The sequence below is a fragment of the Chaetura pelagica genome, unplaced genomic scaffold, assembly GCF_000747805.2.
Source record: "Chaetura pelagica isolate M959 unplaced genomic scaffold, ChaPel_1.0 scaffold464, whole genome shotgun sequence".
Lineage (NCBI taxonomy): Eukaryota > Metazoa > Chordata > Aves > Apodiformes > Apodidae > Chaetura > Chaetura pelagica.
The window spans coordinates 45943-56844 of record NW_009952981.1 but is presented as its reverse complement, the minus strand read 5'-3'; the positions used below and the strand labels follow the sequence as shown (position 1 = coordinate 56844).

At 52.4% G+C, this 10902-nt stretch overlaps 1 protein-coding gene across 2 annotated transcripts; it reads right to left on the bottom strand.

The window, feature by feature from the left end:
- Positions 1-4576: 4576 nt before the first annotated feature.
- ANAPC16 (anaphase promoting complex subunit 16) lies at positions 4577-9303 on the bottom strand. Of its 2 annotated transcripts, XM_009996390.1 has the most exons (3): positions 9144-9303; positions 6579-6653; positions 4577-4798 (listed from the first exon to the last, which is right to left on the bottom strand). In XM_009996390.1, the coding sequence occupies exons 1-3, from the start codon at positions 9283-9285 to the stop codon at positions 4683-4685; spliced, it is 333 nt and encodes a 110-aa protein (XP_009994692.1). In that variant the 5' UTR covers positions 9286-9303; the 3' UTR covers positions 4577-4682. The 2 variants fall into 2 exon arrangements, with proteins under 2 accessions (XP_009994692.1, XP_009994691.1); XM_009996389.1 differs by lacking the exon at positions 6579-6653 and having other exon boundaries at positions 4683-4798; positions 9144-9285.
- Positions 9304-10902: the final 1599 nt, after the last annotated feature.

The following is a 10902-nucleotide window of genomic DNA, read 5'->3' as shown; positions in this document are numbered from 1 at the left end:
CCCCCCAACCCCTCCCTGTGGACGCTTTTGCAGGTCAAAGCCGTGAGCCAGTGTTTTTTTGGGGGGCTGCCAGGGTGGCTGCCCTGCTCTCCCACATCCCGGGTGGCAGGAGGAGGGATGTTTTGGCCAAGGCAGCAGGGCGAGCGTGTGCCTTGGCACCAACCCCAGGGCTGGGGCCGCAGCCAGCGGGGCGAGGAGCCGTGGGGAGGGGAGGTGTGAGCCGGGACAGAACGTTCTGCCGCGAGCAGCCGCAGGAAAACCAACCAGCAGCCCTGAACAGGACTCTTTGTTCAGCTGCCGCTGCTTTTTTTTTTTTTTTTAACTTTCCCTCCCCTTCCTCTGTCAACTTTTGCTCCCAGTTGATGAGCTCCCTTCCCCCGGCTCCTCCAGCTGCAGCTTCCAAACCTCCCTGGCAATGCTGCAGAGAGACCCTGGAGATGATGGGGACGCTGCTTCAAACCCCCCAGGGAGGGGAATTATTACCCACTCTGCCCCACCGAGCAGCAATGGGGCAGCTGGGGAGTTTCCAGGCTTCAAACCTGTGCTGGGAGGAGGGTTGTGTTGTGTTTTTTCATCTCGCCAGGCTGCAATCCCTCTGGTTGGTGCTGCCTTACATAAAGTGTTTACTGAGCGGGAGGAGGGAAGGGCCAACAACATGTTTGTGCCTTCGTCGTACTGTACAGGCTGAACTTTTCACTTCCTCTCAATGGCTCTCACACATGTGTCTATTTTGGTGCTGGGCTCACATACAAACAAGCCATGTAGGGCACGGAGCCGGGCTGTTCCCTGCTCTAGCTCCTGGAAACAGTTGGAAAACAAGGAAGGGGGGGGGGGGGAAATCTGGGTCCCACTTGTGGGGAACGTTTGGGCAGTGCATCCCCTTGGCACAGCTGCAGACACCAATCCTACACACACACACATACACTCCTGGAGGGCTGGGGGAGTGGAAAAGTTTCACTTTGAGCAGTAAAAAGCTGGTTCTGCAGCTGGTGATGCTGATGGCTGCACGTAGGGTTGGCGAGGGGGTGGGATGAGGAGTGGGGAAGGGGGTGCAGGGTGGCACGGAACCTCTTGATATGGGGGGGGTGGGTATTTTTGGTGAGTTTGGCCAAGGTAAATTGAGGTAGCTGGTGTGAGCTGGCTTAAAAATAGATGACACAAAGCAAACAAACAAGCTGAGGATTGAAATGCTCCCTTCTTTTCAGAACAGGCCCCTCTGGGGTGGAGGTTTCACACCGACCACCATCGGCCGAGGTGTGCTCTTTGCTGTGCAGGAGGCCCTTGCAGAGCCAGGGCTGGCTGCCCTCCAGGAGCAGGGAGGAGATTTTCCAGGCCCTGCACGGGGGAGGCAGCGTGGGACACATCTCTGCTGAGCTGTTGCCTTACGTGAGAAACCCTTTCAGAAACCCATCCAGTGAATTTCCAGGGGTGAGGAGCTGGAACTGGGGCTTTATCTGCAGATTGGGGCTGGCTTTTGGGTGGCGTGGGGCTCACAAAAAGATGATTTTGATACTAATTACAAGCAGAAACAAATGCAGAAGGTGCCTGCATACCTTTTCCCCTTAGTTGTTTTTTTTTTTTTTGCTGGTGACATAACTAAGACAGGGATGGATTTAAATGAAGCTGTTTGAATCCAGATGTGGCTGGGCTGAAATAGGGAGTAAAAATAAAAATCGCCTCGTAAAGAAGATGTTGAAAATGGAATAATTAGGCATCTGGAGCTGTAAGTTGTATGATTGTTTACAGAGCCTACAGCCCTGCTGGCTAGCAAAAAGGGGGTGTTGAGGCTCTGAAAATGAACATGGTGAAATGGTGATGCCAGAAAATGGCAACTCACTTCCCTTCACAAACAGGGGTGAAGTACAAATGTAAAGCAAGATGCTTAAAATGGACAGATTGATTCAAAGGAGAGTTTTCTGCTGGCTGAGTTCAACCAGGATGAAAAATCTGATTTAAACCAATCCACTGTTGAATGTAAAGCAAGTTAAACTGAACTGAAGTTGACCAGCCTAACAGCCAAGCTGCCTCTGAGCTCATGAAACCTCCTGTTACATACCCAGCAGCTGGTTGTGTCTCTCATGAGACCCCCCCCCCCAAGCTCTCCAAAGAGAAACAGTTTCAAAGAGAGAATTAATTTATTATCACAGAACCATCTGATACATAAAGAGGGCAGGTCTTTTTGTTCAGCTTGTGCTGCTTTTTTTTTTTTTTTTAACTTTCCCTCCCCTTCCTCTGTCAACTTTTGCTCCCAGTTGATGAGCTCCCTTCCCCCGGCTCCTCCAGCTGCAGCTTCCAAACCTCCCTGGCAATGCTGCAGAGAGACCCTGGAGATGATGGGGACGCTGCTTCAAACCCCCCAGGGAGGGGAATTATTACCCACTCTGCCCCACCGAGCAGCAATGGGGCAGCTGGGGAGTTTCCAGGCTTCAAACCTGTGCTGGGAGGAGGGTTGTGTTGTGTTTTTTCATCTCGCCAGGCTGCAATCCCTCTGGTTGGTGCTGCCTTACATAAAGTGTTTACTGAGCGGGAGGAGGGAAGGGCCAACAACATGTTTGTGCCTTCGTCGTACTGTACAGGCTGAACTTTTCACTTCCTCTCAATGGCTCTCACACATGTGTCTATTTTGGTGCTGGGCTCACATACAAACAAGCCATGTAGGGCACGGAGCCGGGCTGTTCCCTGCTCTAGCTCCTGGAAACAGCTGGAAAACAAGGAAGGGGGGGGGGGGGAAATCTGGGTCCCACTTGTGGGGAACGTTTGGGCAGTGCATCCCCTTGGCACAGCTGCAGACACCAATCCTACACACACACACATACACTCCTGGAGGGCTGGGGGAGTGGAAAAGTTTCACTTTGAGCAGTAAAAAGCTGGTTCTGCAGCTGGTGATGCTGATGGCTGCACGTAGGGTTGGCGAGGGGGTGGGATGAGGAGTGGGGAAGGGGGTGCAGGGCGGCACGGAACCTCTTGATATGGGGGGGGTGGGTATTTTTGGTGAGTTTGGCCAAGGTAAATTGAGGTAGCTGGTGTGAGCTGGCTTAAAAATAGATGACACAAAGCAAACAAACAAGCTGAGGATTGAAATGCTCCCTTCTTTTCAGAACAGGCCCCTCTGGGGTGGAGGTTTCACACCGACCACCATCGGCCGAGGTGTGCTCTTTGCTGTGCAGGAGGCCCTTGCAGAGCCAGGGCTGGCTGCCCTCCAGGAGCAGGGAGGAGATTTTCCAGGCCCTGCACGGGGGAGGCAGCGTGGGACACATCTCTGCTGAGCTGTTGCCTTACGTGAGAAACCCTTTCAGAAACCCATCCAGTGAATTTCCAGGGGTGAGGAGCTGGAACTGGGGCTTTATCTGCAGATTGGGGCTGGCTTTTGGGTGGCGTGGGGCTCACAAAAAGATGATTTTGATACTAATTACAAGCAGAAACAAATGCAGAAGGTGCCTGCATACCTTTTCCCCTTAGTTGTTTTTTTTTTTTTTGCTGGTGACATAACTAAGACAGGGATGGATTTAAATGAAGCTGTTTGAATCCAGATGTGGCTGGGCTGAAATAGGGAGTAAAAATAAAAATCGCCTCGTAAAGAAGATGTTGAAAATGGAATAATTAGGCATCTGGAGCTGTAAGTTGTATGATTGTTTACAGAGCCTACAGCCCTGCTGGCTAGCAAAAAGGGGGTGTTGAGGCTCTGAAAATGAACATGGTGAAATGGTGATGCCAGAAAATGGCAACTCACTTCCCTTCACAAACAGGGGTGAAGTACAAATGTAAAGCAAGATGCTTAAAATGGACAGATTGATTCAAAGGAGAGTTTTCTGCTGGCTGAGTTCAACCAGGATGAAAAATCTGATTTAAACCAATCCACTGTTGAATGTAAAGCAAGTTAAACTGAACTGAAGTTGACCAGCCTAACAGCCAAGCTGCCTCTGAGCTCATGAAACCTCCTGTTACATACCCAGCAGCTGGTTGTGTCTCTCATGAGACCCCCCCCCCCAAGCTCTCCAAAGAGAAACAGTTTCAAAGAGAGAATTAATTTATTATCACAGAACCATCTGATACATAAAGAGGGAAAACAAGAGTTCCAGGGTATTAAAGATACAGCTTCTGCCTTAGGGAGCAGTGTCTGACCAGCACTTTCTGTGCAGACACCAGAGGAACAGCAATGGAAAGAGAACAGCAACACATGAGGAGAAAGTGTCACTATGTGTCCCCTCACGACAGACTGGGAACAGTTCTCACCCTGTTCATCCCCCAAAAGAGCAGCCAGGGCTGAAGAGCATTTCCAGCAGTGGTGTGCCTCTGCTCTCCAGAGGCCTGGCTTGGGCAGCCAAGCTGCAGGCTTCCCAGCTCCCCCACTGCCCAGCCCTCTGGCCACCTGCTGGGTTCCTGGGTTGCTCTGCCCACCACCACACTCTTAAGTCTTCCCTCCTCTGTAAACAAAAAGGTGATTCTCCAAGTTCTGTAAAACTGATCCCACCTTCTAAGTTACAGCCACCCAGCCCTGCCACACTGCAGATGAGTTGAAGAGCCCCATCATTTCCATTTTACTGATAGCTTTACTGAACAAAAAAAAGAAGAGAAGGCCCAGTCCTGCTGGTGCAGCATCCTGATAAAATGGTGGGGATGTTTTCAAGCCAGGCCAGAGCATGTTTTTCTTCTGCTCCCTGACAGCAGTGATCCAGACACGCTCAGCCCGAGGAGGGAGTGAATCCCAGGAGCTGCTCTATGGGCTTGTACCTCCACTCATCTGCCTCCAGCTCTTCCACCAGACCAGCTAGTTTTTCCATCCGTGCCACTTGTTGATCTGCAAGAAGTTCAAAGGTAACTGTGGTTTGCAAGGACAGCGCAATTAAACCTTTCCATGAGATGCAAATTCCCAGCTGTCAACGGGGAGCAGAGAAGAATAAACCCCACCTACATCCCCTTTGCATCCAAACTCACTCCACACGACGCCCTGTGAGGATGGTGAGACCGCAGCAGATCCCAGGAGAAAGCAGGGACAGGCTTTTCTGCCTCACCTGGCACTGAATGAGTGTTTACCTATCCCTGCCCGTGCCGTGTAAATTCAAGTCCTAACAGGGAAGCACGAGGCTGATTAGCTTATTGGGGGTGAAAACAGGATGAAGCTCATTTCTTTAGCATAAATATTTATAGTGCAGGAGAACAGAGAAGTTCTTGGGCAGAGCTGGGTGCAGCACAAGGAACTCCTGGTTTTAATGAAGGTCCTTTGAGGAGGACCTGGATGGCTGCAGCAGGAAGGCTCTGCAGTCAGAGCAGGCTAAGGACCTCAAAAAGAGATGGGCTGCCTCCCTCGGGACCCCCCAGGACAACTTGTTCCCCTCAGCTTTATTTGGAAGTGGTTGTGTGCTGGGCATGCAGGCTCCTTTTTCAATTAGGTTAGCTGTGGTGGTGGTAGAGAGATGTAGACAGCCCTTCTCTTGGCTCCACCAGAAGGTCAACACCACAGTGGGCTCTTGGAGAAGCAGCCCAGGACAAGCTGGCTTCCTTTAAGAGGTGTGACATCAAACGTGCAAGATTTATGCTGACTGCAGCAGTGGGTGCTTTTAAGAGGGACTGTTCCCACTCCACCTCCTGCAACCCGAGTGCTTTTGGGAACTGAGAAACAAACAAGCCAAAAAAATGATGACCTTGATCTTTTTTTCAAGCCTTCTCCCTTTCTCACAGGGAGGTGGTAACTGGTGCTCACACACCAGTTTCAAAACCTGCTGCTTCTCATAGTGCCAGGCTGAGCAGCAGCCCCTTGTTGCTACAGCCACAGTAAGCACCAGGGCTGTGGAAAACAATGGCTCTGAAGTCCAGCTTTGCTTTTTGTTCATTCATACAGGATGACAGTCTTGCAAGCTGCTGCACACCCCCAGACCCTCCTGACAGCAGGGGACAGGAAACCTCCCCAGTCTGAGACAACAAGAGGCGAGGACTAGAAAGGATGTGACCCTCGAGCAACACAGCAGCTACAATCTGGTGCTGAGCTCTGCCCAACATCTTTAGAACTCAAGCTGCCACCCAGGCAAGCCTGTCGTTCAGCTACAGGCAGCTGGGCGTTGGGAGAAGGCCCCAGGAGGGAAGCAGAAGTTCAAAGGAGACAGAAGGTTCTTTCCTGGGGAGGCAGGGAGTGGAGTCAGCCCCGTCACGCCACGCCAGGCCCCTCCGCCTCCGTCTCCCCAGCACCTCTGGAAACCCGGATTGACCCTGCCGGTGTCACCCGGGCTCAGCAGAGAAACAAAGGTGGAATCAACTGTCTCTGCCCGAGGCCAGAGAGACACTCAGCGCTGGGCCGAGAAGATCAGAGCGTGGGCGTTTCCTGCCCATCACCTCCTCCTCTGGCCCCACCTCTGGTGGAGGCAGCGCAGCAACGCAGCGACCGAAAAACAACCTCCCGGAGGCACGAGCCTGTTCCCTCCCAGGCTGTGTGGGTTCCCCTGGCTTTGCATGGGGCTTGCAGAAGACCTCACCGATAGTCTGACTTAGCATTCATTTGCTGACTTAAAAGACTGCTCTGCTTTTTTTGTGGTTGCCACCTGAGACCGTGTCAGCTTTTCCCCCACCGCCTGCCCGGCGCTTACCGTGTTTCACTTGCTTTAATGTAGATGCCACCTGATAGCTGAAGACAGACTCACAGAGGAACCTTTCTGAGCCATCTGTAAGCAGAAGAAAAAAGGGAGTTTCAAGACTGAGCAGCCTTACCTGAGAGCTGCCAACCTGCTGGTTTTAGGTTTGAGGTGTGGGTTTCCCCACGCGCCTTGTTCCGACACCTTCTCCTGCGCCTCAGCGGGGCTTTGGATGGCTCCTCTGCCACCTGGGAGACACCCCAGCTGATACCCTGTCACATCCCTCCTGTCAAGCAATTTTAGTCCCAGCTACATAGAAGGTAAGCTAAGGAGAAGCCAGCCAATATCACAGCAGTCTCTTGATTCCCTCAGGGATCAGGCGCTTGTGTCCTGATAACGCTTTATGATTTCCCACGGGCTTAGCCCCTACCCCTGCATCAAGGATTTCAGATAAAGTGCATCTTGCCATCTAAGTCAGGAATGGATCACACCACTGCCTCAAAAATCAATCCATCTGGAACACATAGCTAGTTGTGTGTCAAGTACTGGCACAGTTTATACTACTTCCTGCTTAAAAAAGCCTCCCAAACCTACGGGTTTATTTAAAAACAACAGCGCTAAGTTAAAGGAACAACAAAAACCAGTCAGGTAGTGGGGATTTTTGAAGGAGAAGCTGGTATGCCTACTACCTTACCAGCACCTGCCTGATGGAAGAATGGGTGTATCCCCTTTTCCATCAGGAACTGAAAAGCTAACTTGGAAGTTTCATGTGACAGGGATGGTGTTTAGTTGTTGCTGCCACCCAGAGAAGACAAAACTGCTGTGTTACTGGTCAGCCCAAAGCAACATCAACTAAAAGCTCCATGCCATAAAAAGGTAGAAACAGAGCCCTGGCCAATCTAATCTGAAGCTGAAACCTGGCTCAGAGCATCCTCTCTCAAGCTGCTGGAACCCTGTTTTGGTGCTGCCCTGTGTTCTTTCCAAACGTGCCCTTCCCTCTCCTGCGACTCCCCAGCCCGGCTGTCCTGCCGAGTGGCTCTCAGGAGGAACAGCTGTCTGTCTATTTGCTGACACAAAGTGCTGCATTATTTTAATTTGTTTGGAGGGCTCGTTAAGTTCTATGAGCAAGCCTTTAGTCATAATTACTTCAATAGACTGGCATATGGGCACTAATGTGTAATAAAAACAGTCCTTGAACGCTGCAGTGATCAGTTCCCAGCTGCCCCGTCTGTCGGCACAGGAACACTGTCACCTCTGAGCTGCAGGGCCACTCCAGTGAACTTCAGGCTCACACAGTCAACTGAGTGGGGTGGTGACATGGGAAGTTCAAGAGGAGCAGACAGACTTTGGCTTAACCCTGTCATCTGGAGGACCTGCCCTTCCTCCCTCAGCCAGTGCAGGGACGTGCAGCTGTGACGTGCCTGGGTCCTCCTGCAGGCAACCCTGACTGAGCTGGTGGCAGGGCACCCAAACATGGTCCTGGATCAGAGCCCTGACCCTCTCCAGGTGTCTCCAGAGAAACACCCTGACAAGAGTGACCCCAAAAAGGGAACGTGCTCACCTCAAAGGATTCAAAGAATCTAGTCCTGACTTATCCTCTCACAAACCTCCCTCTGCAGTGAGATGACAACTTGAGCCAAGGGCAAAAAAAAAAGCCTCCTGCTTCCTGGCCAGCAGGGATATAAGCTGCCTCCTGTGCCAGCCCAGTCAAATCCAATCCCAGAACATGTTTTGCCAAGAAAAATACTCCTGCCTCAGCTATCTTTACAGTCATTCCTGCCCCAACATCAAAGGATTAGCTAACAATGAGCAATTAACATCGTCATGTTCCCTTTCAGGTAGATCACTTCCTTGTCTGAAGTGTTGTCATGGAGCTAAAAACGACGTGCAGCTGTGACGTGCCTGGGTCCTCCTGCAGGCAACCCTGACTGAGCTGGTGGCAGGGCACCCAAACATGGTCCTGGATCAGAGCCCTGACCCTCTCCAGGTGTCTCCAGAGAAACACCCTGACAAGAGTGACCCCAAAAAGGGAACGTGCTCACCTCAAAGGATTCAAAGAATCTAGTCCTGACTTATCCTCTCACAAACCTCCCTCTGCAGTGAGATGACAACTTGAGCCAAGGGCAAAAAAAAAAGCCTCCTGCTTCCTGGCCAGCAGGGATATAAGCTGCCTCCTGTGCCAGCCCAGTCAAATCCAATCCCAGAACATGTTTTGCCAAGAAAAATACTCCTGCCTCAGCTATCTTTACAGTCATTCCTGCCCCAACATCAAAGGATTAGCTAACAATGAGCAATTAACATCGTCATGTTCCCTTTCAGGTAGATCACTTCCTTGTCTGAAGTGTTGTCATGGAGCTAAAAACCAGGTGATGGCCAGAAAAATCACTTCCTCATGAACAACTGGTGGGAGAGCTGGGACTGCTCAGGACCTGCCCAAGCCCTGGTGCTTCCTCCCTCCCTCCCTCCAGCTTTTGCCAACCCAAGTCCGAACAGGCAGCAGGATGCCAAGCTTGGCAACTCCCTTGCAGGGCTGCCAGGGCACCAGGAGGAGTGGGGAAGGAAAAGGGCAGGAGCAATCACCTTCCAGCATCTCCTCAGCTCCTTTGGGGTAAGTGAAGAGGGCTTTTCGGGGGGGTGCCAGGTCCGAAACGCTGAACCCCGACCCCGTGACGGAGCTGCCGCTGACGCCGCCAGCTGAGGAGGATGAGGAAGAGGCTGCCATCTCCCCCCGGCCCAGCCTGCAAGAACAAAAACAGGAGCAAAGCTGGGTTAGGAAGGGTGTCTCAGAGTTTCCCAGGGCACAAAGCCAACACCTGCCTGTGTGTCTGCCCGAAGATGAAGGCGGTGAGCTTGAGGAAGTGCCGGCCAGCGTTGCTTTCGGCTGCTGTGCAGCCTCCGAGGGCCGGTGGTTGGAGGCTGCCCTGTGTGGCAGGAGATGCTGCCTGTGCTGGGGGGTGGACAGCCGCAGTGACCTGTCACACCACGCGGTGGCAGCCTGAAGCTGAAGGGAAGCCAGGCTCTGACCGCTTGGCCAGGGGGCCTGGGAATTCAGCCGGCCAGACGATGGGGAGTGTGAGTAAAAATGACCTGGCACTGGTGGCTGGCCTGACTTGGCTGGCCTTCAGCTGCCTGGAGCTCCTCCTGCTCCCCAGGGTCATCAAAAGGCTTCTTTTTCATCTTTTCTGTGCTCGTTTCCAGGAGCACAAACACGGGAAAAGCCCTGCTGCCTCATAAAAGCTGGAAGACTGCAGGACTGCCAGTTCCCCAGCCCCGCATCCTGCTGCTCTCTGCATCAAACCAGATGTGCTTCTGCTTTTAAAGCACCCTGTGTTTGACCCTAGCCAGCAGCAGCTGAGTGTCCCTCTGTCTGTACCTGGTCACCTCCTGCATCCCACCCTTGTTCTTAACAGGTACTGATTGTATGTTTATCATGTTTGTAACCTGTCACACACTTCTCTCGATAGGAAAAAAGCTGACGCTTGGCACTTCCTGCTTTCCCAAGCATCTCCCTATTATCCTGCCCATTTAATTAATTTCTGTCGTGCTACCTATTTCATACATTTCTGCACACTCCTCAGGATACTGCCCTTTGGAAAGCACTTCAGGATTTAGTGGAGAAAATGTCTGTTTAAACGGGTATCACCCCTATGAATTGCGTGTGCGTTCGCAGTGAAGCTCAAGGTTGTGTCATAGAACCCTAGAATGGTTTGGGTTGGAAGGGACCTGAAAGATCATCTCATTCCAACCCCCCTGCCATGGGCAGGGACACCCCCCACCAGCCCAGGCTGCTCCAAGCCCCATCCAACCTGCCCTTCAACACTGCCAGGGATGGGGCAGCCACAGCTTCTCTGGGCAGCCTGGGCCAGGGTCTCACCACCCTCATATTAAGCAATTCCTTTAGAATCATGGAATGGTTTGGGTTGGAAGGGACCTTCAAGACTATCAGGTTCCAACCCCCCTGCTATAAGCAGGGACCCCTCCCACCAGCCCAGGCTGCACAAGCCTCATCTAATCTGGCCCTGAACACCTCCAGGGATGGGGGCATCAACAACCTCCCTGGACAACCTGTTCCAGTACCCTCTTGGTGAAGGATTTCTCCCTGATGTCCAACCTAAACCTCCCCTCTCTCAGTTTAAAACCATCACCTCCTGTCCTCTCACTGCCCTCTCTGCTGAAAAGCCCCTCCCCAGCTTTCCCCCTCAGGCTCGCAGCAGGCTGGGGGTTCGGGGCTGGGAAAGGAAACGCCAGAGACATGGAAACCCCTGCGGGCGCCCTTTGCCCATAGCCGGGCAGCCAGGCGGCTTCAGCCGTGCCACTGCGCATGCGCCGCCCCGGGCCC

What these genes read in the sequence shown, in the direction of transcription:
- ANAPC16 (XM_009996390.1), bottom strand. Translation starts at nt 9,285, where the DNA reads ATGGCAGCCTCTTCCTCATCCTCCTCAGCTGGCGGCGTCAGCGGCAGC. An exon ending in AGCTGAGGAGATGCTGGAAG is followed by an intron (nt 6,654 to 9,143) that starts GTGATTGCTCCT and finishes TTCTGCTTACAG; the next exon opens with ATGGCTCAGAAAGGTTCCTC. An exon ending in ATTAAAGCAAGTGAAACACG is followed by an intron (nt 4,799 to 6,578) that starts GTAAGCGCCGGG and finishes AACTTCTTGCAG; the next exon opens with ATCAACAAGTGGCACGGATG.